Consider the following 26,647-nt stretch of genomic DNA (forward strand, 5'->3'; position numbering starts at 1 on the left):
TTCGTTCTCATCCTTCAAGACAGGAAGGCGGGCGTTAGGGCAGTGGTGTTCCATGTATTTCTGTAAACTGGGAAAGGAAGTGGCACATTCGTTGCAGGGTATCTCTTTTGCCGAGGTAACCTGAGAGGTAGCCGCATTCTCTATGTTGAGACCCAGCAAGAATTCACTTTTGCGCTCATCCGTTCTTAGGTTGTCATTTGTAGAGCTGATTTCCCTGTCAAGCTCCATCCCTGCAACTTTCTCTGGCACCTCATTATCAAGTTGTGTCGCTCCACATAGCTTTGATGTGCTCTGCCCATTTTCCTGTCTTGAGATAGTAGGGGAGTCACAGGTTTCCATGGCAATTGCTACATGGGGATCTCATTTCATCCAGCCTGTCAGGGACCTGGATAAAAAATAAGGTGAGAGGAGCCATTTTTATTAAATAATGACACAGTGCACTAATAGTTCATCACTAATTTGCAGCTACTCCTCAATAGGCTATCAATAGGGTTACGGGAACTGATTTGAAACCAGTATGAATATCTATCACAAACAACTGCATAGAACAACATTTAACTTAATGGATGTAGATTGCTTCACAGGTACACTGATCATTTTTTCAAGTAGCACATATATATCTATATATATATATATATATATATATATATATATGTATATATATGTATATATACATATATATAGATTTACACACACATAGATACACACAAACTCAAATATGTTTTACTATAAGTGTGAAACATACATAGAGATGAGAAAGATGTACTTTTTAATGTTGTCACTATAATTTCAAAAAACTGTTTCTCTTGATACAGAATAAAATATTTAGTTGCATTAACAAGAAATCATTCTCTGTACATTTGTAATTTATTATTTCAAGCAAGTTTATGATGGTAGCAATGAAAATGAAAATTCTGCAGCACACCGAAAAAACAGATCAAAACCTTGCAACAGTGGCCTGCAGAGAGACAGCGCCTCAGTGGTCTTCATTTTAGCAGGCAATCCTGCTTACGTCAAATAGTCCCTTTGTAAAAACCCTCAGTAGGTACCTAGTAAACAGCAATCCCAGTTCCCCCCTACCCTTCAGGTGCCTCACTAGGCAACAAGCCAGAAATTAATATTTACTGCTACCTGTGCCATAATCCTGGGGGGAAATCACACTTGCTGTGTTTTTTCACTGCAAAAAGTAATGAACACGATTTCAGAGACCATTTTGATGTAATCAATCCTGGTGTGCTGTCCATCTCTCACCACTGCCTCTATCAACATCTCCCCTGGCTTAACAAATCTCACGCAAGCGCTGCTGATGAAATCCTTCAATCATTCGTCGCAGGCTCGCTCACATCACAAACCACAAACTCCCTATCTTGTGAAAGGGCAACCGTTAAAAAGACACACCACAGCAAATTGGCGAAGATGGGCACAGGATGAGCAGAGCCAAAATTGCTCATGCAGAGTGGCTGATTATAGTTTTAAGTGATATGCATTTGTGTAGATGTCTCAAGGTGGAGTCTGTGAGTACTGCCTACTGGAAGCACTGTACTACCATGGTACAACAACAAAGTGCTCACAGCACAGAGGTTATTTCCCGCTACGGGGTTTGTCAAGGGCAGAACTTTTCCCAATTATCTAGGGCACAGTGGTGAACATGAACAGTACTTATCAAGAATTGTTGTTTAATGTAATAGATATATCTATCTCTTTCTCCCTCTCCCTATAACTCGGTCTCTCGCTTGCTCTCTCATTCTTTCGCTCTTTCTCAGGACAGGACAACAATGACAGGATACTGAGTGACATACAAGAGACTTGTTTTTCCTAAAAATGCATGAAAGAGCGATCCACGCAATAAAAACGAAAAAGCAATTTTTAATGGTTTCTGCTATTCACAACGGGTCTGTGAGATCCATTTGGAGTAACAGCTGTGGCAAATTTGGAGTCCGCTATATTTACAAACAAAGCATTAAGATGTTGTATTCTGTCAATCATGATCATTTTAATTGGCAAACCATAAAACACTACTTTAAGTAGAACATCCTCCTGAAGGGTCACACCAGGAGATGGTCAGGATCAAAATAAGCATTAATTTGCACAGAAAGAAAGCTTCAAAGGAAGTCACTCTGCTTTTAAGCACACAATGGTAACTAACTTGTTTACTTCATTTAGCTTCTATGTTAGAGAGGGTAAATGGTCAGTTTTAACGTGTATCTGATGGTTTGCATGAATTCAAAATTACCTTTGTATATCTGATGGCAAAAGTGACAGTGTAATTGTCACCGAATGAAACCGTGCCACGCTCAATGTCTAATTGTAATCACTGAAGAGCAGCAGGTTAATTGTGCTCATGGCATGCAAATCTGGCAGTGGATTCATTACAGGAGGGATAAGTGCATTTAGCTTTGCAAGGAGTGAGTAACTCCACGCAGACATGCACAACAATGAGCCCAGGTTTCAAACACATCGTGCTGCACCAAGGACAGGAAGAGCAGCAGAAGTCGCAATCAATCAATTTGGCAATGCCCTGTACACCCCCCAACCTCTTTCTATAAGACCATCCAATCCACAAAGAGCATGCTTGTGTTCCGGCGGCTTTGGGATGGGTGAATCTTAATATTACTACATTTGCCATGATTCAAGTGAGAATGAAAAGGAATTGAGCACTATCCGATATACCATGGCAATATCTAGTCTGGTTTTTGGGCTTTCATGCGGGACAACATTCAATGTGATTCTGCGAATGCCCTCTGTGTGACAAAATCCCCACCAAAAATGTTTGGATGTGTACCCTGCGTTTAATGGGCATTTGCAAAACGCCTGTTTTTCAGAGAGAAAGCCCAGCAAAGTCCCAAGAATAATGTACATAATTTACGAACAAAACTTGACACAGCTGTATTCATTTGACACAAGTCGGTATTATGGAGCCATGTCCCTCTGCAGAAAGCAGGACATGAAGACGTACGCACATTCCAAATTGCTAAGGCACCCATACCCTTGAAACAATGGCACCAAATACTTCCAACTGTCTTTTAAATTTTTAAAAAAACGCCTGGATGCCACTCACACAAGCGGGTTTTATGACCCTGTCTGGATCACACCGTCTTAGAAATGATCTCTCGACTACACTTGGCTTTGAGAGACCTGAATAATTAAATAACAACCACTGAAGATCACAAACAATACACCCGTAGCAATGAAAGGGTCATTCTTTTTTTTTTTGTATCCTCGCCCTTATTCAAATGGTACAGTCCTACTGCGTTAGAACTTCCCCTACACTCAGTCAACATGTGCAAGCCATGCGAAAACAGAGTATCGACCAGTCGAGCCGCACACGAGGACTTCCTGCCCCTCCAGAAGCATGTCCAGGTCACGACACCCTTTGAAGGCGGCGCTTCCGGGAAAATGTCCAGGACACGCCGTGCGTAACATGCAAATAGTCTGAAATACTAATACACGAAGCAAGAAACGATGTGCGCTATAACGGTACCAAACGCCATCAGTGACACGGCTTGACTTTACAGAAACGCATACCTTTATCCAGTTTTACATTTATTGCGTCCTCGTACTCCGCCGGAGCCTTGACTTAAAAGAATAAAACAAAAATCCTTTGTAGAAACCGGTTACCAAATCTCAGCCAAAATATGCTGCTTCTGTTTCGCTCCCGCAGTCAACTTCCACAGTAGCTGTTTTCCAAACTCCGCTCGGCTAACTTGCAAAAACCAACCTCCTGCGAGATCTGCTAATGAAAAAAAAAGCGGTCTGACCGGACAATAGATGAATTGCTGGAGATTTAAAAGGCAGCGCTCCCGTTAGAACAAAGAGTCCGAGATGGCGCTTTCACTCCGGCTTCTTAATTGAGAAAGCCTCGGCCCTCTTCTACGCTTCACTGAGACGGTGTTTGTGAACTGATTAAAAAGAACGTGATCTGATCAAGAGGGCAGAATAAAGGGGAAGGAATGCCAGGGCAGGCACGCCGCTAAACGCTGGGAACGGAGACCAATAGGTTGCTCGGCCTTTTGTTTCTCTTTTTCTCTGCTCTTTAGCTGTCTCCTCGGCCTTTGATTCTTTGTTGACGCAGTCAAGAACGGGTTAAAAGTTGCTAACTTAAAACCAAACGTGGTAACACCACACGTTGCACATCCAAAACGAGAGAGGAAAAAAAAAAATAAAAAAGCCTCGAGTTGTATCAAGTTTCCTAAAGGTCATCACTGTCTGTGCCGTGGCCTTTTCCCCACACCAAATCCTCTTTCAATATGTCATAGTGAGTTAGGCAAAGACAAAGGAGAGGCTCAGTGTGAACTGCACATATATCTAATCCTGACAAAGCGGTGAATAGGCCTTCACAACTATAATTATACTTGTTTATTTGTTGCCACGTACAGAGGGCTGATGAAAAAAATCCATCAAAGTGGTATTATGCAGACACGAAGAGCTTCTTTTCTTTGGTTGCTAAAGCCACATTGAAGCTTAAATTCCTTATTGTTAAATTCGAAGAAAGGGAAAAAAAAGATTTTGGCTGGACTTCTGTTTCCATCGGTTGCTGACAGATCTTTTGTGTAGAGCGCTGTATTATTAGACGCATTATCCGGGAACCTGATCACGATGCTGCCTCATTTTAGTCCCTGCAGGAACCCATTATTAGAAGCCCAGTGTTTTTGTGAGGGTGTTACATGCATGTTGCCAGCCCATGGGCACAGCCAAGCAAATCACATCTTTCCAAGTTATTCTTTCAAAACAACACTGTGCAGGTAAATGCTTTGTGCCAAAAAGGTTTCGTGACCACAGGCCACTTTGCTTGCTACTTTTTTTTCTTGTTCACATGGCTGGGGGCCCACTTGATAGAAAAAAAGCTGGGGGGAAAAACTGCACGCGTCCTCATGGGCTGGCGATTTTTCACACAGCACAGCCTGTTGGCTTGTGGTTGGCACAGTGTGCAGGGACAGCCCTCAAAGTGACAACCCAAAAAGTACAGTTGCCCAGGGGATGCTGACGGGTGCCCAGAGGGGCCAGTAAGCATATATGAGTTTAACATGTGTCCACCACATTCAATAGACTCAGAGTCTAATAGCAGAACCCGCATAAATATTCATATTTCTTCTACTGGGGTCAGAAGGGTGAGCTAAGTAAGCGTCCCCTTAATATGTCAAAGTAAAAACAATCTGCATAGTTAATGTCTACTCGAGCCATACAATTTCGAGAAGAAACGCTGTAATTTTTCTTTGCTGGCAATCTGGAAACACTCTGGAGTTAATTACAGCTGATTCGAAGTGAACTGCACAAACAAAGGCCAGTCTATGTCCAGACAATTATACTGCATTAACCAGCTTAGAGCTTCCTGCTGATGCTTCGGGACTCTTCCATTACACCCTTCTCCCTGCCCAGCACGACAGAAAGGGCTTCTGCACGCGGGAATTAATGAAGAGAACTGCGAAAGAATGTGTGACGACCTCTTCTGACACGCCAGAAACTTTCCACCCATGTCACGACAAAGGGGGGAGGTAATTAAGTTTGAACAGAGGGATGTAACCGAATATCGTGCAGCTTTCAACCCGAGCCCACTGAGGGCGGTGGGGAGCGGGGGGGGGGGGGGCAAGAAAGGCAAAGAGTGGACTGTTCTCTACCTGGTCCCATCTCCACATTCCAGCCCCTCCAGGCCTCAGCTGCCCGTCCCCCCAGGTTGTTTTAATTGTACAATCAGACCCAGTGTGACCGATGGCCTCGCCGCATCCACTCGGAGCAGAAACGGCGCAGTGTATGTTTGCCATAAAACTGCAGCACTCGGTGGAATTTGTAATTTAATTATCGAGGCCAGGAACTGTTGCTTTACCTTCTTCTCCTCTTTCCACGGTTTTAATAAAACACTACAGCTGCTCTCCTCCACGAGCACGATCGGCAGTCGAAAATCTGTGACTCATTGTGTTTGCCAGGAACATTTCATAATCAATATGCAAGGTATGCTCCCCCCTCCATTAAGTTCATATTACCTTTGTACACAAACACATGCTTCTTCTGGGAAATCTGTTTGCTTGCATATTTTGGTAAGTCTATGTCTTCAAACACAGCTCTGAGAGGACAGGGTCAGGGGGAGACAAGGGGTGAGGATGCACTGTACCTCTTGTGATGCTGGTGCGCCACTTCACTGCTCTTCCAGTTGACACGGAGCCCTTCAGCTGGTCGCAGCAGAAAAACCCGAGTACTCAACAGTCTCAGGCAGCACCCAAAAGCTGCTGCCCCAAACCCAGGGCACACTCACTTTTACTTTGCCTCCGAGAAATTAATGCCTCTGAAATACAGCCCACCAGAAAGCCGCGGGCATTAATCACCTCTCCCAGGCCCATCTATGCAAAGCAGGATTAGAGTTAAAATTATGACTTCTTAATCCATTCGGTTTTCCTTCAGTACAAAAAATATTAATCTACAAATCACTTCGGGACTGCCAGGTATTACATGGCACCCACAATAAACATTATGACAATGCTTAAGGTTATGTAAATTCGAACCAATTTACATGCATTTTGTAGATGAGAAAAAGGCCCAAATCCATGGCCTCTTCGCTTCGCACCCGCCCAATCCTGGCACAGATTTGAAAGTTCAAGTTTATAATCGTGCTGAAAGAAGCTTAACCTTGAAATCCATGGAGTCTTTCTTTTTAAAAAAATGCACAGGATTAATTGTGTCTGCGAATTAACAAATCATATTACTATGTTTACGTATCGCTCAATATTCCTAATGCTTCATCCGGCATTGTTGCATTGCTCTGACAATGCAAGTGTCATGGCCTCTCTGACACATGGTGCTAAAGCCTGGCAGATGGGGAACAACCCGAGGCGCCTCAAGGTTTGCGGGGATACACATTGATGATCTGTGTGCTTTCCTCCAGTTACTAATGGTGTAAGTCGAGGTAAAACCATCCTCTGTTGACCCGAGAAGACAATGACATACCACAGATCAGCAAGAGCTGCGAGGCCTTTAACAATGCAACTATGCACACAAGTCCCCACATTGTCTTACTACAAGCATGGAACCCATAGTCAGGGATGCAGGGCATGCTTCCTGTGCGCAATCCAATCAAAGTCGGAGGCAGCAGTGGGGTGAACACACCTTTTTAGAAAGCGGGGGACCGGTTGAACCGTCAAGTACCAGCAGGCGCACGTGGGTTCCATTAAAGAGCCACCACCGCAGCCATCTCCCAGCATCATGATACACTTGCTGGTCTGAGTGGCTTTTTTCTTTTGCCCATGCCACAGCTTTGCTTGCAAGCTACCACTATTATATTTATCTCTATATACGTCATTGCAAGTCAGATGTTTCTGGCACCATTCCACATTTACTCACAATGTTGCAACTTGAAGCTTATGCGTAAAATATTGAAGATGTGGGGGCAACTGAAAATGCACCCATGGTCTGTCCACTGAGCTCTGAAAGAATGCTACGGCCTATAACAGGCAGTGGGTCCAACACGACATTCAGCGGTGTAGTGCATGCTTTGGAAGCATTAGGCATTAGTTTACACTCCATTAAACTAGAAAGGGCCATCCATAAACCCTCTGGTTCATGCAAAACGCGAAAAAGAAAAACTCATTTATCATTCCGAGGTCACTGGCCTTTTTTTAGAGTGATCTAGTGGCCTTTGGCTATTGTCAGGCCCTCATTTAGCTGAACACTTTTGTTTCTGTTATGAATTGCCATTTGCCATCCTGGGAACTGAAAGTTAATTCGACAGTTTTGCACAAGTGAAATGAGCAATTCTCTAATTAACCTTTGCGTTTTAAAATGTATGAACTTTAATTAGATTTCTTTGCAAACAAACAGAACGTCAGGCATAATTATGTGCTTCCTGCTTTCTACACATATTATGCCTTTTCAAACAAACTCGATGTCGACTAAAATAAAATCAAGCAGCCAGCGAACTTGAACTGAATTTCACATGATCTGCCAGTAACCTGATTACATGAACTCCAATATCATTACAGGAAACCTATTTTAAGAAGAATAATTACACACATTCCAACAGGAGACAACCTTAATTGCATTGATTCAAAAGATGCACATATCAAAGAATCATGCTACAGCAATAGTCTTATCCTAAATCTACAGTTTCTCTAAAAAGGACATTTTCTGGCATGAAACTGGCACTGTGAGATTGGGGACTGAAAAAATAAGGATACACAAGTAGCTCAAATAAATATCTTCATCCAATTATCTAATAAATCCGAGCTAGAGAAGTATGTGTGAGGACAAACTTCAAGGCAGGGAGGCCTGCTTGTTTATTTATTGACTGTGCATTTATTGGGGCCCACAACAAGTGAAGCTGTCAGGGCATATTGAAGGGAAATGATTGGTGAGCACTGAGTCTGAACTCTTCTTCAATGCAATAAGAGTTAATTAAAGTTTACCACCAAGCATCAACTAAAGGAGGACGTTGATCAGGTTTCAGCATTAAGTGCAGGCAGACAATGGTTGGCGGCAATCAGTGCAGCTATCTAATGACATGCAATAATAATTATACATTTAAAACAGCTAATGGGCAGCACGTGGTGGAGCAAGGCAAACCTAATCAGCTCTGTCCTCTGCTTAGGACAGTCTGCATGGGCCTTAGATTATAAAGTCAGACTAGCCTAAATCTATCAAAATCAATGGGTGAAGGGCTTGTCCCATTGAGTTAAGTGTGCGTACACGAAGCTTGTAGTTAACCATTAGTAAGACGTGCAGGTGGCATGTTTGATGATGTTTTTCAGCTGTTGTGCGACGACAGCCAGGATATGAACATATGCTTTAATACTGTAAGAAACATATGCTGCACCAAGTTAGCCATAACTTCACTGCACTCAATGAAGTGAGCAACCTAGAAAGAACGCTTGAGATGGTTTCCACACATCAGAAAAGTGTGCAGTAGGCCACCACAACAAAGTGCGTTCAAATGAATTCACATTTGATTGACATTTCTGCAACTTAAAATTGTTTCTGTGCAAGTAAAGTTTATGAACTCTCCCCCACGCCCCTGCTCGCATGCCACACACACATGGGGCCAGAGTGCAGGGCACTGTAAAGCAGATAATATCAATTCAACTACTTTAACACACCGCCTTACAGGATTCTATGTCCATTGGGCCGCAGCCTGGCGCCACTTGCCAGAAGTTTTCCCCCTCCTAAGTAAACTTCAGTTGCTCGACTAATTCTGTTATGGTAGGGATTTGAGCACTGAGTTGGCTAATCCCAACATTTCCCTAGAGCTGCATCTAAGCTGTGACCCACTCCCAGCACATAAAGTGTCTGCAGAGGGCCTCCTGCCCCCGTCAGCCGCCATACACTCATTGGTCATGACATTTTCACTTCAGCCATGACAAATGAGCTGATGGCTGTGATCAGATTGCACACGAAGACTGGGCGAGCTGCAGATATATCATTAACTCTCATCACCATCCACCCAAAATGACGCCTTTCTTTAATTTTCCTGTGGATGGACGTGTCCCTTCAAGAGATCTCCAACTTTAAACAGCAAGCAACAAAACAGAACATTAGCGACAGAACGCAAGGCTAGTCTGAGACAGGGTCAGATGGGGCTTGCCTTGAGGAAATGTTTATCTGGGGATTAAGGCCTCGCAGACAGAACTTCTGCTGCAGTGCATACTCAGTGCCAGTTAACTGTCTCACGGCCGCACACGCCTCCCTTGGACCGCCCTGGAACACCCCGAGAAGGTGCACTGCCAGCACGAGGGGAAACAATCTCTTAACTTCAGCTCATTAACAAGCTGGGACCCCAATGTGTCAAAAACACCGGGCAATCCTTGTATTTCAAGCTGTCAGAACACTTGTCAATCATACAGGGTTTCCAGGCTTCATTCTGGGTGAACTCCAGTGGGCATTTCATACACAAGGCTATTTCTCATTCAAACATCAGGTTATTTAGGAGCACCAAGTGTTTCAAATCACAACAATGCTGTCAGACTTGAAAAAAAACTGGTAAATCTAAAAGCCACTTGCAAGAAAAGGCAGATTTATCACAACCAAATGGAGACGCATTTCTATTCCCCTAGAACTCAAGTTGCATCTCTGTACACTACACACTTGCTTGGAAATCCTTGCAGCCTGTGGCACGTGTGCCTGCTGAGACCTCATGCTACTCTTCAGAGGCTGCACATCCAAACAGAGTCGATGGTGGCACTACTGTTCTTGGGGAGCGAGGTCAAGCTTTGAGCTAAAGGGCTATTCCGTTATGGGTCGTGCAACGCACTCTCCATTTCTGTTCCGATTGGCAGCAACTCCTCTTGCCAGATCAACAACAAAGCCAAGTGCTTGTGTGGGATTCATGAATAACTCAGAGGTGAGCCACTTCAAGCGCTGCCAGGGTTTCCTTGTTGACAGGGGGCTCTTAGACAGGCTGCTATGACAAGCAACTCCTCTCAAACGTGGAAGGGCGCTAACCCATGCCCCGTGTCTTTTCAGGGGTGCAGGCAAAATAAAGGCACCCTCATTCCAGTCCTTTCCAGGCGTGATAGGATCTTCTCCTCACTACAAAATGAATGTGTGGCCAGGAAGACGTTTACAGTAGATCAGTAGCTAAAGCATAGTTACTTTCTACTGCCATAACCCTAGAAGAATAGAAGGCTGTGCTTTTTTTAACATGATAATATTTATATCGATTTTCCAAATAGTAATTGATTATCCCAAACCAATTCACAGGACAAAAATAATCAAATGGTGAACTACACAAAAAAGCCACAAATGTTAAGTGAAATGGCGTTAACTGGAATTATTTCAAATGTCTGCGTCAGGGTGGTTTAGGTAACATTAACCACCTAATATGCGCTGCTTCTGAGGGGGCATAAAATCATACTCTCCACTCCCGCACACGCACTCAGGTGTAAGAAATACATCGATGTACTCTTGGCCTAAAACAGGTGTAGTCAGTGTTATTATATCTACCGGTTTCAAAAAGTAGTGTGTGCTTCAAACCATAGCTCTAGAGTGTGTTAAAAAAGCAGGATAAAAAGCACATGTGTAGTTAATTTATAATCAACAACTGCTAGGACCATACGCAGGCCTTTGTATGTACAGTGAGCCCTTTGTTTACAAAAAGAACAGGATGCCTGTCTTTATCTTCATAGCTCTGTTCTAGCCAGTTTGTATCCAGTCAACCCTTCCTCTGTTTTTTGCTTGCACATAGTACACTGGGCTCATCAGCCTGTAGGCAAAGAAATACAGACATAATTCTGTACGCAGCACTAGTGTCCCAGCCTTGCAAACTTACTTCCTGTTCCTTACTGTACCTGTGATTCTAGTATTAAAGCAGGCTTTCCAACTGAGTAAGCGGCCTACAGTGTTAGCATGCACGCTAATAGACAACCCAGAGAACTGCGTTGAGTTTGAGGGTATTAGATTCAATAACGCATGGCCTCTAGTCATACACAGGTCCAATATAAACTGTAAAGCCAACCTGCGCTTCGTGAAGGGTGCCATTTCCACACAAATTGTCAAAATGTGTAGTTTTGATCATACTGCAATCCAACATCATGATTATCCTAGCTCTTCCTCGAATAGTCTGGCACATATTCGTCCTGCCTTTCAACCAAGTATGTGTGGCAAGTGCATTAAATCAGCATGCTAGACATGAAATGTAAGTGCATGTGTGTGGGTGCGTGTGCGCACGCCCATTCAGTAAGGCTGGCGAGAGCACAGTACGATCATTGACCCATGTGCTGTCCAGAGAGCAGTTTAGCCTTGCCAGTGAGTTTATACAAATCATCTAGCACACTCTCTGTTCACAAACATCACTCGCTACACAAGTAGCTGGAAAGTGGATAAGTAGATGGGAAAGGAACATTTCAGGAAGGGAATCAGCGAGAGGACCAGCGTCCAATGGTAACACATTAACAGACTTGTTAACCAATATTGGGGGAAAGCAGATAATCCTGAGGGTGGATGGCTCCTAGCAGCTCCAGCAAACAGGTTCTGTCGATTGTCCACCAATGTTCCTGGGGGCGGCCTCCGGCTGCAAAGAACCAGTTAAATATTATCCCAGCTGGGGCCTCGCTGGACTGACACCACAGCTCCTGATCTGCGAGCTCTATGACCCCGCCGCAAACAAAGCGGCCCAGTGAGCATCTGCCTGAAAGGCCAAGGCCTGTCTGCAGTGGCTCCAATAGGATAGCTATGTTGAACTGACACCGAGAAGCCAAACTAAAAATGCACACAAATTAATGATAAGCCAAAGCTTACTCTGATTTATAGAGGTGCAAATTGAAGCCGCTCTTGCCTCCTACAAATGTCCAGTGCTTCAGAATTATTTCTAATTGAGCCTAATGAGTAACTCTATTAGTAATGTCAAGAGCAAACCTGGCGACCCCAGACCACCACCCGGATGCTTTGAAAATTCACTAAAATGCACTCTGGATCATTTTATACCCTAAGAAAGCATCAGCGCCAATTACCTTTATCTTACATACAGTGTTTCAGCATTTTCGAAATGAAGCATTGATACAAGTTACAACACATTGATACTTACAAAGAAAGACGGTCCACAGAGCCGCAATGCTTGCTTTCCTATATCCGACCAAATTTCTTCAAACATCTTTCTATTGCGAGCTAGTAAAAAAAAAATCCTCCATCCTCCAAAGAGTAAAAGCAGTGAAGATGCTTCAAGGCCAAAAGTCAATATTTGACGAGCTTGTGCCTGCCATGTTCCTGAACCCCACGACATGCAGACCGGTGTTCACCATCTCCAAGCCGCGCCATTAGCATACATATTACTTCACTTGATGAAGGGACGGGGCTCGCCTGCAAAGTGGCTGCAATCTGAGCTGGCCCTTGTTTCCTCAAGTCTTGGACAAACAGAACTTTGGGAAGAGCCTAGTAGAGACAGAGGGAAAGAGGAGCCGGGCGTCCATCCACCTTTCATCTTGGTTAGTCAACCATGCACTGCCCTATTCAAGAGGGCTTCTCAGTATGCAAAAAAATGCTAATCCTTTTCCGATGCTTTTACGCACCCCTAACCCCCCATTCCTGCCAAAAAGCAGTTCTGTCAGTGTACCTTGCCTGCAGATGGAGGATGCATATTCCAGAGCAGACTCTTCTGTGCTCTTGGGTTACTCGAGATTATTAGAAGACACGTTCCTTTAAGCAGGAATCCTCAAGTAGGAATCTAGCCTTCGACAGGAGAGGGGAGAGGGCTTCCCTTGTCACTGTTGAAACTCCTCTCAGAGGCAGGGCTGACCTCCCCCTGCAGAGGCCTGAATAGAAAGCGCCTCACTCTGCTCGATTAATCAGAAACAAATTATGAAAGAATGCCACCGACTGGTCGACGCCGCCCTGCCTTCCAAGGCCCAGTCGCAGCACAATAGCCCTGCCCTTTTTATACGTAATAAACGGCCCTGACAAATGGGACTGCAGGGCTGTTTATTTGCATATGCAAATTCCCGCACAAGAGACCCGTGTACAAACAAGTGCTTCTACAGGGTGGATTAGGCAAACAAGCTCTCTCTTTTGGACAGTGTGTATCCCAGGACATTCGTCGGTGCATCAATTAAAGTGGTCTCCATGGAAACCTATGAAATTTTAACATGGCATGAGTTAAATTAGGTGGTTGTGCGTTTCCACAATCCAACTTGAAAGTCATTATTGTCTCAAAACAAAAGCCCAAATTTGCTGCGCTGATAAGCGCTGAATCAACAAGTTTCTACATTGGGAATCTGCATATGCTAATCTAATTAAGGACTAATTACATGGATCTTGTACATATTCACATGAGTTGCCCTTTACACCGCTATCTCCCTGGCGCTATTTCAGATTGAACCTCAGCCAAGACTTTAACCCATGAAAAGACTGTGGAGCAATAAAGCCTGCCTTGTGGGCAGAGCCCTGAGGCAGACACAAAAGCGCTTCATATCTGAACTGTGGGCTTAACCTAGCGCCTGTCTTTGACACTTTCCCCATCCTCCCACGCGTGCGCGTGCACACACAACCGAACACACACAACCAAATACGCGAGAAGGCTAAAACGTCAAAACAGATAAAATCAGACACACATACTCACACACTCAAAGACAACAAACCCCATTAATCCACACGACAGTCTTAGACCTCCTCGTGTACTCATACATACATTGCCCAGCACACACAAAAACAGTTACACGCACACGCAGACATCCTAACATACATGACTTTGTAATCAGTTATAAGTGCAAACACTTGCACAACCACAATGAAGTCAATATACAGCAGCACACAGTATGTATAAAATAGTTATTTGTGAAAACACTGACCGATATACACTATACAGAATATAATATTTCAATCTTTAAATACCGAGTAACGTTGGAAATTTTGAGTTATTTCTAAATGCACTTGTAATAATGTGCAGTTTGATACACTAAACAACCGCCCAATTTACATGAAACATGTTTGGTGCACCTGGTATTTTAACGTTTAATAAGCAGAACATTTAGCCAGCATCCAAAAAAAGAATTGCCATCATGAAAATCAAAAACAGGATGACGTGAACTAATAACTTCCAACCATATATTTGCAGAAAGAATTAACAAAAGTAAATACTATGGTAGCGGACAACTGACCATAATTAGATATACTAAGCTACAGAACAAAGCACTGTAAACAATATAGATTTAATTATTGAAAAAAATTCTGGACCAGCCATGCTTTGACAGCTATAAAACCTATCCCTGCAAATTAACTGAAAAAATCCGCAGCCAGCATGAAAAGCCGTGTATTATTTTAATGTCACACCCCAGAAACATCTCCTCAATAAACACGACTTTTCAAACCCAAATAGACAAGCCTGGGGTAGAAAAACAAACAGCTCGCAGAGATTAAGGCACCTTTTGTGCTTTTGCATGAGCATTTCTTCTCGCAGACTAAATTAAGCGCGTCTGTGCGTTTCATAGGAAGGAACATTTCGCACTGAATGGAAAAAATGTTCTATCACACATGAAATCCGTGCAGCTGTGCGGAACTTGGTCCAGATGGTAAAAGACTAGAAAGCAGCCGAGTGACAGACAGTAGGCCTTTGGCATTGCGTAGGTCAAGGCCGCAGCCTCGAGTGTAGCCCTGGGCTTTGCACCGTCCAAGATGGGCGCCCACATCACCAACCATTCTGTGCTGACTATCGGAGATGCTCATGTAAGGCTGGGGCCCGCGGTCACTGTGTATAGTAATATCTTAGAGGGTTCTACGGCCACAGATGCCAGGCCGCGACTGCCCCGCGGACGACTGCGAGTTGAAGCCCTTCTAGGAAACCATTGACCAGAGAGACGCGCGGGTCAAATGGCGCGTGAAAAGCAAGGCGCACCCATAGAGACTGAAAACACACGACACCAGCTGTCACGGCAGACTAAAACACCCCTCTAACGCACGCTGGTTAATAAAACGAGGCACAACACCGAGGAATATTGACCAGAACACTAATAAGATTGGAGCGCCAATTGATTTTGAACCGAATCAATAGGAGATTAACACAATATTTGTAAAGCAGTGGAATGTAGTGGGGACGTGGCGCAAACATGCGGGTGATCTTTTCAATACCTCTAAGCAGTCGATCGAACAAGGGCCTTACAGTATGGCGCGTGCCTCCGGGCGCACAGACCCTGTCAGATATCTCCAGTGTCACAGGGAGGCCCTGAAGCTGCGACAAGCTATTCTGCAGCCAGAGATTTTAAATCACCCAGCCTCTTCTAATAGACTGGAGACTTATTGAGGTAGAAACCATAAAAAATGAAGAAGGGAAATTTAATCCCTGAAATATTGATTTGCACATTAATATCATATAGGCAGAGGGCAATTTGGCTTCATGGAAATGACACATTGTCGACCCTTGCTGAAGTCAGAGCCAATCTAACTGCTGAACATGTCTGAATCTCAGGAGTTATTAAAGGCCTCCCTTCTTGCCTTTATGACTTCTCTCCAGCCTAGCTATGCAATCTTAAATGTATTATCTTTAAGGAATAATTGTAAAACCTCGGGGGCTTTCCAGTTAATGGAAGCGAGGCCGAGCCACATCACATTCTGAAATGCAACATTAAACCCTTGCAATCAACAAAAGCGCCTTGCTCCTCATCCATCCAGGCCAGCTCTAATATTGTTATTAGCGATAATCAAATCTCATTGTGTGAATTTAGGCTCCGGGTGAGGAGTGGAGCGGTAAATTCTCTGTTATTACAGGGTGCTTCTGCGGCAGCCCTGCTAGGTGTATTTTGCTGCCCCAGCACGTCTTTGAAACACTACAGTTGAAAAACAAAATATTAAAGCGCTTCGGACTTCCGTAAGGGAATCACTGTATAATGTGCATTTGTTTGTAAAACCTTGCGTGCTCGAGCTGGGCACAGCAACAATGCAGTGTGTGCACACAACACGGCAGGTACTGTCCCTCTGGCAGACACATGCGGGTTACCCGACCTCTGCCCCTTAGATATGCCCTCTTTGCAGATTTATGGCGCCTCTGTCCCCATAATTTCAGTGACTCTGATGTTTTTTATCAGACACAGAAAGGTAAAGCGGGCGCAAGTATAAGGTGAACAACCCCCAGACGGTTCTTAAAGAGCAAATAAACATTTCCGGCTTCGGGCGAGAATCTGTATTGTAACTATCGACAGATACGAGGCCTGGGCTGGAGTGCCCAAGCCCCGTTCCACCGATCCCCGCAGCTCGCGATAGGGAGACGTGCCTCCCCTGTTCAAGGGCACGGCGGAAATACAAAACTCCTAAAAATGCCCCCAGAGCCCCTTTGTGCCAACAGTGCAGCCTCCAAAGCATCTCCGGCCAAAAAGAGAAAGTTCTAAATGCAGTCCTCTCGAGGAGCGGCGATGAATGGCGCGCTCTGAAAAACATGGGGGGATGTCAACAAACGGGGGGCAATCTTCCGGCCGTGCTCTTTCCCATCCAGATTCCGGAGGTCCTCTGAAAAGGCCGAGCCACGGGGCTGCGAGCTGCTCCGGTGCGCGCACAGAGCAGGCAGGGCTGGTGGCATCGACAGTGTTACATACCCTGGCGGTTTTGCATTGCTCTCAATGGAAGCGATCGATGCCATGTCACTGCCGTGTCCCAATCGCAGCCAAGTCTCTGCCTCAATCTGAGCGAGCGGCAGAGAAGACTCGGCCGCCTCTCGCCGCCCCTGCCTGCCAGAGGCCCCGTGCCCGGCCCCGGGAAGGCTCTGGGGCTGTAGATCTCCTCACAGAGATGCACCCTGTGCCATGGCCCTGCTTGGGGGCTCTCCGGGCGCTGCCGAGCCTCGCAGCCCACCACGGCTCCCGCGCCCCCCCCCGCTTTCACGGCCGCTCGTGGATACGGTGAAGGGGTCACACAGGAAAGGAGCCCGGGGAAGCCCAGGAGGACTAGACATGCCAGCCCGCTGGCGAGGATGGACGGACCGGAGCCCGCACGCCCCTGGCCACCTCCGGCAGCGGGTCCTCGGCGGCGCCCCTGCGCAGCTCATGTCTGGGATACGGGCTCTGTGGCCGCGGCGACCTGGAGCCGAGGGACGAGCAGGAACCGGGCTCAGCTGCCCGGGGCAGCCCCTTGAAGGTAACCGAGCAGCGCTGGCGGCCACCGGAGCAGGGGAGTGTGTGTGCGCTCTGGCCTCGACCACCTACTCTCCCTGTCAAGACGACCGTATCAGGGGCACCCATGCTGCCCTCGCTGGCAGGCTCCCAAGAGGCACTCGGTGTGCACTCTGTTAGGAGCATCGTTGGCTGCCTGTCAGGGCACTCAGTGTGCGCGTTCCCTTCAAAGCATAAGCACCCATTCATTCATTCATTCATTCATTCACACCTCTATGGGGCGACCTCGCAAGACCACTGCGGGGGTCGGAGGGAACCGGAAAGATAGCAAGTGCCCTGTTTCTTTGGGAAGGTGCCTGCACATTGTGCTTGAGTGGATTCCGGGATACACTGTATTCTCTGACCCTTCGAGGCGACTATTGTCAAGGGGAGGGAAAGGGTACGGGGTACTGAAGCAGGCAGCCCTTCTGCACACTTCGAGCAGCACGAGAAGCGCAGGGCTGACTGCAAGACCACCGGGCAGAGCCTGCCGGCTGTACACACAAACATCCCCCTCGGCACAGGGCTGCGAAAGTTTCCAGAGGGAGCATGGTCGGCCGACCCGGAAAACAAAACACAAAGTGTCGGCGCGCAGAAGCGAGCGTACAAACATGTGCAGAGGCAGCCGGGCTGTTTACAGAACTGTGCCTGGGACGCTGGTAACCCGGGCAGTGACTGCCACAGGCGACCCGGGGAGTGAGGTGTGCCAGGGCTGGGCAGGGAGCGGGTGTGCAGGGCTGGATGGGCCGAGGCTGGGCAGGGATCCGGGAGTGCAGGGCTGGAGGGGCCGAGGCTGGGCAGGGATCCGGGAGTGCAGGGCTGGAGGGGCCGAGGCTGGGCAGGGATCCGGGAGTGCAGGGCTGGATGGGCCGAGGCTGGGCAGGGATCCGGGAGTGCAGGGCTGGAGGGGCCGAGGCTGGGCAGGGATCCGGGAGTGCACGGCTGTAGGGGCCGAGGCTGGGCAGGGATCCGGGAGTGCAGGGCTGGAGGGGCCGAGGCTGGGCAGAGATACACAGCTGTCCCGGAAGATGAGACCGGCAAGGGGTTTGCAGAGTCCGGACGGTGCAAAGAGGTGGGGATCAAAGGGAACGGGACCGGACTGGACGCTGTGAGGGGGGCAGTGGGTACAGACCTCCCCTGACTGTGTGCAAGAGCTGGGATGGATGTGGTCTCGACCGAAGGGCACTGTTTACCGAGTTAAACCTGAAAAATGACACAGAGAGGGGCTGGGAACGAAGTGGACCGAGCCGGGGCTGTGCAGCAGCTGGGCGTGAAAGGCATGGAGCTCGGGGCGCAGAGCGTTCAGAACTGCCCCTGGAAGTAGCCACGGAGCCGGAAGCTGGGAGCCCCGGTCAGCGCGCTGACTCCTCCGCCGGGGACTCGCAGCGGACCGTGGTGGGAGCAGGCGCCGGGCGGCCGGGGATCCGGGGTCCGGAGAGAGGCGGCAGAGCTGTGTGCAGAGTGTGTGTGAGAGCGAGAGCGAGGCGGAGGGGAGGGAGCGCGAGCGAAATATCAAAGATTGTGCAAGATCAGCCTGGAAAGATAATCGATACCCGACCTAAATTTAAACACAAACTACTCAATAAAAGTTAAAGAAAGAACTTACTTTCCATCGCCCCTCGCTCGGCTCCTGCCCGGTCTTCTTTCCTTTTTATAACATTTTTGGGGGTCTTAGCTTTAATTTGCCCACCGTCGAACAACATCCAAAGAAACCGGGGAAGAGAATGTTCACTCGGAAAAAAAAATATTTAAAAAAAAATAAAAATTAAAAAAGAGGCGAATAATCCTGGAAGTTGAGAAGGCTGCTGGCACGGCAGGGCTCGGGGGGAGCAGGGGCAGCGGTGCCGAGGGTCCGGGGGTGCTGCCCGGAAAGCAGCCTGCGCCCGCCGCCTGCTCGCTGCTCGCTCGTGCAGGGGCTGGGGAGAGGAGCAGAGGAAATGAAAATCCGATATGTCTTTATTCTGCTAATTATTATCGTTTTAGCCCTGTTTAAAAAAAATGGCTGATTAAGTTGAGTGCGCATGTCTTTGTGTGTCTATTCCCGATATGCACTCTGGGAATGAGCGCGGCGGGCAGAGCAGAGGGAGAGGTGTAATTAGCGAGGTGATCAACAGTCTGCAGATTGCAAATGACGCGCAGGCTGCAGAGGCGAGCGGGAGGCAGGGGAGGCAGCAGGCAGGGGAGGCGGCGGCGGAGGCACCCAGGCTGCAGCCCGCGCAGGCAGCCCGGCCCGGCCGGCTAATTGGCAACACACATATACATATTTATGGCCCCGCACACTCCGGCCTTTATACATATTTATAGACACACATACACGCGCGGCACGGTTCTATAGACACACGTTCTCATGCACGGATCCGGACGTACACAAGCACGGCCACGGAGCATACATGCCTGCCCCTATAGACGCTTCAGTATGCATGTGCACACTTCTAGTAAATGCACCAAGGATGGTATTAAGTGAGCCACAATCATATGTATCTATATATGGATACATATATATATATATATATAATATACATGTGTTTCTATGTTGATATATCTGTGTGTGTATATATGTAGATACATACACTATATCTGCATATATAGCAACAATCACGAAATGCTTACCTTCACACTATTATAATAGCGATTTCTGCAAATATATATATATATATATATATATATATATATATATATATATATATATATATATATATATATATATATATGCTATAATGTTTAGGGGTTCGCTCGTTTTTATTGCATCCAATATACACACTCAGTAATACACAAAGACACAATCAAACACGCCTACACATACCTACACGCACACAATTTTATGTAAGTGTATTTACTTAATACAGCAAGTAAAATCGCCCTTATAAGGAGTTACCACAACATATTTTTTACAAAATCCCTTTCTCGCTCTTTTCCCTCCCAACCAATACACTCATGTTAGGAGCGGTTTTAGATGATTTGGGGAGTTTAAGTCGGTGACTTGAGGGGGCAGAGGTGGCGAGGGTGCATATGAGAGTGGGGGGCTAGGGGTGTGCAGGTCTGGGTGGGCACAGGGCTGAACTCTGTGGGGGATGATGAAAGCAATGCCGCAGGGATACAGAGGGAACTAACGTTAGCACGATCTATGTGCACCCACAACACCAGACACTTTTTTTTATGACAATACCTGCCCGCTGAACACCTATATAGGGATTCCGCTTTCTTAGAAGGTACTCGCAGAGATATACTATGTACGTGGCAACCACACACCCGCTTCATAGAATGCTTAGTACAGCACTCTCTTCCCTACACCATATGATATGTAAATATTTTGCTTGAATGGCACTTAAGGTGAATCTTTTTGATCTGACTGTGTGAGTGTTTTAACCGGAAGCCTCGGAACAAGCGGCGCTTGCATAGTGGCAGAACAGAGTCCGGCTCTGAATGTGCCTGGGTCCCCACGCAGAGCGATCAGGTGCACTTGGGGACACGTGGGGGCTTCGGTGGCAATGCGCCTAGACTTCCCCAGGGTCAAGGGTGGCTGGGGCCGGCGACCCAGCACCATGGCTTTCACCCTCCCCCTGGTGGTAGGGGCTCCGGGAATGCCTATTTTAAGCAGTGGGGCGGGCAGGCCTTCCAGGCTGGGGCTCGGTGCACTGTGGGGACGGCCCCTGACCTCGGCTCCTGTCCGCTGGGGCTTTGTGAGGGCCGGACCCGCCAGAGGGAAGGAGAGCCCAGCAGGGGCCTACTCAGAGCTCCAGCCAGCCTCTGCCCTGGTACTGACAGGGGACAGACACCTGTGTGATGTAGGCTACTACCTCAGAGGCCAGGAAAGCGTGTGCTTGGAGTTCCTGCTAGAGTCCTGAACCAGAGGGTCGGAGAGGGGGGGGGGAGGGGGGTACATGCCCCTGGAACCCCTCAGATGTTGCTGTGTGTGTGACAGGCATTCCTACCTCAGAGGGCAGGAGGTCAGGATGAGCGTGGCGGTAGATAACAACTACAATGAGGCCTGCTCAGAGCAGCTTCAGAAACAAACAACCCTGGACACAAGAGGGTGACGGGGAATAGGGGGCACCTGCCCCAAGCACCCCTAGGAGGTGCTATGTGTGAGGCCTGGACCAACTTGAGAACAGGGAAAGCAAGGAAAGGGCCTGCCAACAGCTCTAACTATAGTGCTGTGCACAAAGCAGGGCCTTACAGTCAAAGGTGTGTGGGAGAAAAGTTCACCCCGTATTATGGAGCAGTCACCGGCCACTTCAGGGCCCCGGACCAGCCCCTCCCTGCTCCACCTAATTCCAAAAGTGCACCGTGGAGGAAAAACAATATACCACGCTGTCTGGGAAGTTTGAACGGATTCGAGTATGTCAGGACATTATACTTAATAGGCAGCCACCACCATCAGGCCTTGCTCAGATCCACACACCTGCCAATGACCAGCACCTGCCTGCCTGCCTCCCTCTAACCTCCCTCCAACCTGCCTCCAACCTGCCTGCCTCTAACCTCCCTCCAACCTGCCTGCCTATAGGCTCCCATCCACCTGCCTGCGTCTAACCTCCCCGTCCACCTGCCTGCGTCTAACCTCCCATCCACCTGCCTGTGTCTAACCTCCCATCAACTGCCTGCCTCTAACATCCCATCCACCTGCCTGCCTCTACTCTCCCATCCACCTGCCTGCATCTAAGCTCCGATCCACCTGCCTGTCTCCCATCCACGCTTTTACTGTTTCTACACCACTCTCGTCTTTGCTGACCAACCCACTGTTATTTTATATTTATTTATTTTATGTATTTAAATGTGCGCTGCATACACAGGACTGTGCATGAACTGTTGGTTGGGTGCGATGCTTTATTGCCTCAGCCTCTTTGTATAAGATTATTTGTTTGTTGTACCAAGCGGAGGCTGTGGCCCGTTGCACACACCCAGATAGACGTGACTCCACCTGGTGTACGTAATACACAGACTATCTATAGATGAAGAGTGAAGCACAGCACTGCCTTCGAAGTAGCCTGTTTGTCACATGGACAGGCATGACCCAGGAAGTGCAGAGAGCTTCAAAGATAGCAAAAGGGGCATTCAGAGTTACACTCACAGCGTTACAGGTGTATGTGAAATGACCACACAAAGGTGAGGCGGGGCGCTCCATGGTACCAAGGCTGACAGAGCATGGACAGGCCCTCTTCCCAAGAGACTCGCGTGCCCCGGGGCCGCTCACAACCACACACGCTGTAAACACCGCACGGCGTTCAGCCCCATGGGGTTAGTTACAGTGCCCCCGTTTGCCTGTTCGGGGAATGTTTTGAGTTACAGACACTTTGGCAGAAAAGAAGAAGGTGCTGCTTTGAAAATGGGACCCCCGTGTCCATCCGTACCCCGCATTAATGTTTGGTGCCCTTCCTGATCACTCTGCCCCCCCCCTCTCCCGAGGCTGTCTCTGGGCGGTGAGCAGGGACGCTGTGGGGGGGGGGGGGGGGGGGCTAGCCTGAACCCTGCCCCCACACCCCAGTTTGGACAAACCCCTAGAGCAGTGATTTGGTGAGGAGGCTGAGACGCTGACCCAGGGCCACAGACAGTCCGCACCACACGGGGGAGGACAGCGTGGGAGAGAGGGGGCAGACGAGAGACTGCGGGGGAAGGAAGGGGACAGGGAGAGGCAGGCGGCACTAGGCAGCTCCAGGTTTGTCCCTCTCCCCTTTCACCTCGTCTTCGGGGCGTCCTTGTGTCCCGTCACCTCGCTCTCCAGCCTCTGTACCCCCTATTGTCACTCGTCTCTTCCCCGTTCTATGTCTGCCCCTCTCTCCAGATTCCATCCCGCCTCGGGAATCTCTTGACCCAAACCAAGAAGTCGTGTTTCGCAGACATCCGACCAGAGCTTAAAACGCATACAAAAGCAGCGCTTAACCCGAGGCAGATTCGCGGCGCTGTGGTTGGTGGGAGCAGGTTTTTTATCCTTTGACAGGTTCAGTCTCCCTTTACCCATTTTGTAAAGAAACGTAAACACGTATCATAATATTTAGAATCAGAAACCAGCCCCCTGAACTGTTTTATTACTGCACACACACACACACACACACACTGCGGGACATTTGCCTACTTTTAATTATGCGCTATCTTCCATCTCTGCTTTAATGACAGCCCCCCAACCCCCCACTCCCGCCCCTGCCCCAGGGAGAGGGGATCGGTGTCTTTTCACGGCGTCCCCCTAAGTCTATAGACCGGCTCAGTTTGAGGCGCGTCGTTACAAGATTTCGGCGTTAGTGAGCCTTTATCTAAGCAGCAGACACTTTCACAACCCAGCACCCCTCCTCCCCCGCGCCCCTTTTTGTGTTGTCTCTTCCCCTCCCGGGGGCTGTTTGACAAAGGCAGTGTGTTAACTAACGCTTTTGTTTAACTCCGCAATTTCTATTCAAAACATTCTTAGAGCCCGGCCCTGCTGCGTGCCGTGTTTGTTATTAGCTCTTAGAGGCGAGCTTACAAGGAAGCGAGGTGGTATTGGCTTTTTTAAAGGTGGGTGCACAATTATCTTTTAAAGAAGTAACATTAACACAAATAACATCATTGATAACGGAAACGCTACCATAAGCAAGCAAGCTTTCGCCTTTGCAAGCCGCGCTGCTCTGCCCCAAACACAGCCAGTAAAACATTCGCTGCCCACTGTGCTCGGACCTATGCTCGCCTCGCAGAGTGCTGCTTGGAACGGTTTATCAGTGTACGGAAAAGCACGTCCTAAAAGCCGCCCGGCGGGGAGTGTCTGAGTGCACGCACTGCGCCTCGAGGTGGCTTCGGGGAGCTGTGCCCAGTGCTGTGGCTGCGGCTGCGGACGGGAGCCCTCCATCGCTGCCGCCAGCTGTCCGCGGGTCCCCTGCGGTCCTCGGCGCGGTAACAGATCCTGGGTCCACGGACAAGCGTTGCTGTGACGAAGAGGCAGGGAAAGTGAAGGGCAGGCAGCCGGTCCAGTGAGGGAGCCCTCTGGGTTGGGAGAGGTCAGCTCTCCCTGGCAGTCTCTTGACCTCACTCCCCTCCCCAGTGTTTATCAACAAAAATCACTTTGCGCGGCCCCTCGAGACAAGCCCAGCCCGCTGCCCGGACAGCCAGAGTCCCGGGGCTTCCAACGAGCCGGGAAGAGCCGCCCTTTCCACCCCAGACCAGCGCGAAGTTCCAGCACATAAATCCACACCGCAGGTCCGGCGATCGGCAGCAGAAAAGTGACCACACGGACCGCCGCGCCGCCTCACCCCGCGCAGATCAATACAACTTCCACCCCAAAAGGCAATCGATACCAGCTCCAGCCCCCCCTAATCAATAGCCGTGTGTGTTACAGCAACTAAGCACAACACCGCGGAGCGCCTTCACCAAAGCAGATGGCGAACTGCGATTCAACAGTAAATAATTCGCACAGCAAAGCCTGGCAGCCCGACAAAACAAGAAGCCAAGCGCACAACTAGTGTAAACTTCCCCGTAAACCACACACAGGGTGGAAATACCATGCCCAGCGGTCCCAGTAAAACAACAACAGCACACCTCGGTGCTAGTAAAACCCACCACAAAAGAGAAATCTCAAACAACCACCACAGCGCAAAAATTCACAATTAAACTGGCATTTGATTGCGGCAAAAGCAGAAAAACAATCGTCACTCACCTATCCTTCCCCACAAGATAACGGAAAGGTTTACAAAGAACAACACAGGCAAATCGTGCAATAAGCGATAACGCATGCCCACATAAACAGTGCGAACGCAAACATAGAGTGGTTAGCAAAGAGGGGGGCCACGCGGTTATCTGGGGTATAAAACCTTAATGCAAAATAAGTAAAAAAGATACCTCTGGAGATAAGAGACCGTCTCCGTTTCCTCTTTGTCTAACAGCCTCCAGTTAAAGCATATGGAAAATGCGTCCAAAATGCCCGAATTGGCCCATTGTCATTGCAAAGAGAAGCGCGCGGTGATGCTGTTAAGAGAAAATGGGAAATAAATTCCGGATCGGGGGCTGCCTCCTTCAATGCGGACTTATCTAACTTTAATTTAATATTCCGCAATCACTGGCTGATCGCATATAATTCACCCAGAATTTCTGCGGGCTTTGCCTAAGCATCCTGGCACGACACGGGGTCATTTAAATAGATCCAATACCTGCTTTTTATTTCCTCCTCTCCCCCTTTGACATTATTAACATTTTCACTGCAGACCGTCCAAATAGCACAACACAATTACAGATTTGGTTTTAAGTGCCTGAGAAAGCGAGGGCTTGATGAAAAAAACACAACAAAACAAACACAGCCTTGCCCAAAATCCCAAAAAAGACTAACTGGCCGTTTGTAAGACACTAAACCCAGAATTGATTTATTGGCATTCCAATCGATTAGACAAACGGAAATCTATCCCAGACATCACAACATTTAAATGTTTAACCAGCTCATTTGTGAACGAAACTTTTTCATTTAAAAAAAAGAGAGAAAACGATAATCTGACCACAAACACGAACATTCTGTGGATATCAAATGACGGTAATAGAATTATTTCCACATGGGAAGGGATAATGGCAATGATGATAGTAATTATAATAATGAATAATTCAACACCCCTTTGACATCTATAAGGTGAACGTGGTTCACGAGACAGCTTTTGCAAAGGCTACCTTGAAAATCATTTTTAGAAATAAATTGACTTTTGCAAATCACATTTCCCCCCGAATACTATGTTAATGTGTCTCTGTCAGATGCGATTTAGACCATTCAAGAGAGTGATTTTCATTTTAAAAAGAAATCAGCGATGGCTCATTTTTTACATTTGTATATGCAAATTTTCTAAAATAATATGCCATTTAGCATTTAATTTGCGTAGACCCGAAAGCCCCTCCTGGCCTCCTTAACCAACATTTCGGGTTATTTGGATCTTCCCCTGCCCAGGTCCGTTTACAAGGGGCTGTTTCGCATTTTTATGAGGCATTGTATGGGGGTGGCAGCGCCGCGGCGCAGCCCTCTCGGCTCGTGGCACTCTGGCAGCCGAAGAGGAAGTGTTGCTCTAACGGGTATTATGTTTATTTGATAAAGAAAATCAATGGAAGTGGCTGTAAAGTAGTTAGTGAGGCGTGTGTTTGGGACTCCGGGTGAATAGTGACTCCGGCGGGCTGGT

The 26,647-nt window shown here is 47.7% G+C and overlaps 1 protein-coding gene across 10 annotated transcripts in view; it reads right to left on the minus strand.

Moving 5' to 3' along the window:
- Nucleotides 1-25,472, minus strand: part of ZFHX4 (zinc finger homeobox 4) — a 141,302-nt gene extending 115,830 nt beyond the window's left edge. For 4 of the 10 annotated variants that reach the window (XM_085605408.1, XM_085605407.1, XM_085605402.1 and 1 more), the window contains exons 1-2: nt 12,500-18,392; nt 1-385 (exon numbers count right to left, since the gene is read on the minus strand). The exon at nt 1-385 is cut by the window's left edge and continues 2,233 nt beyond it. In XM_085605408.1, the coding sequence (XP_085461534.1) occupies nt 1-339 (339 nt within the window). In that variant the 5' untranslated portion in view covers nt 340-385; nt 12,500-18,392. Of the gene's footprint in view, nt 386-3,525; nt 4,232-12,499; nt 18,394-19,146; nt 19,993-25,337 lie in introns of those variants that run through there. The other 6 variants (XM_085605406.1, XM_085605404.1, XM_085605398.1 and 3 more) reach the window with 4 other exon arrangements.
- Nucleotides 25,473-26,647: the final 1,175 nt, after the last annotated feature.

The sequence above is a fragment of the Triturus cristatus genome, chromosome 5_1 (assembly GCF_964204655.1).
Source record: "Triturus cristatus chromosome 5_1, aTriCri1.1, whole genome shotgun sequence".
Classification (NCBI taxonomy): Eukaryota; Metazoa; Chordata; class Amphibia; order Caudata; family Salamandridae; genus Triturus; species Triturus cristatus.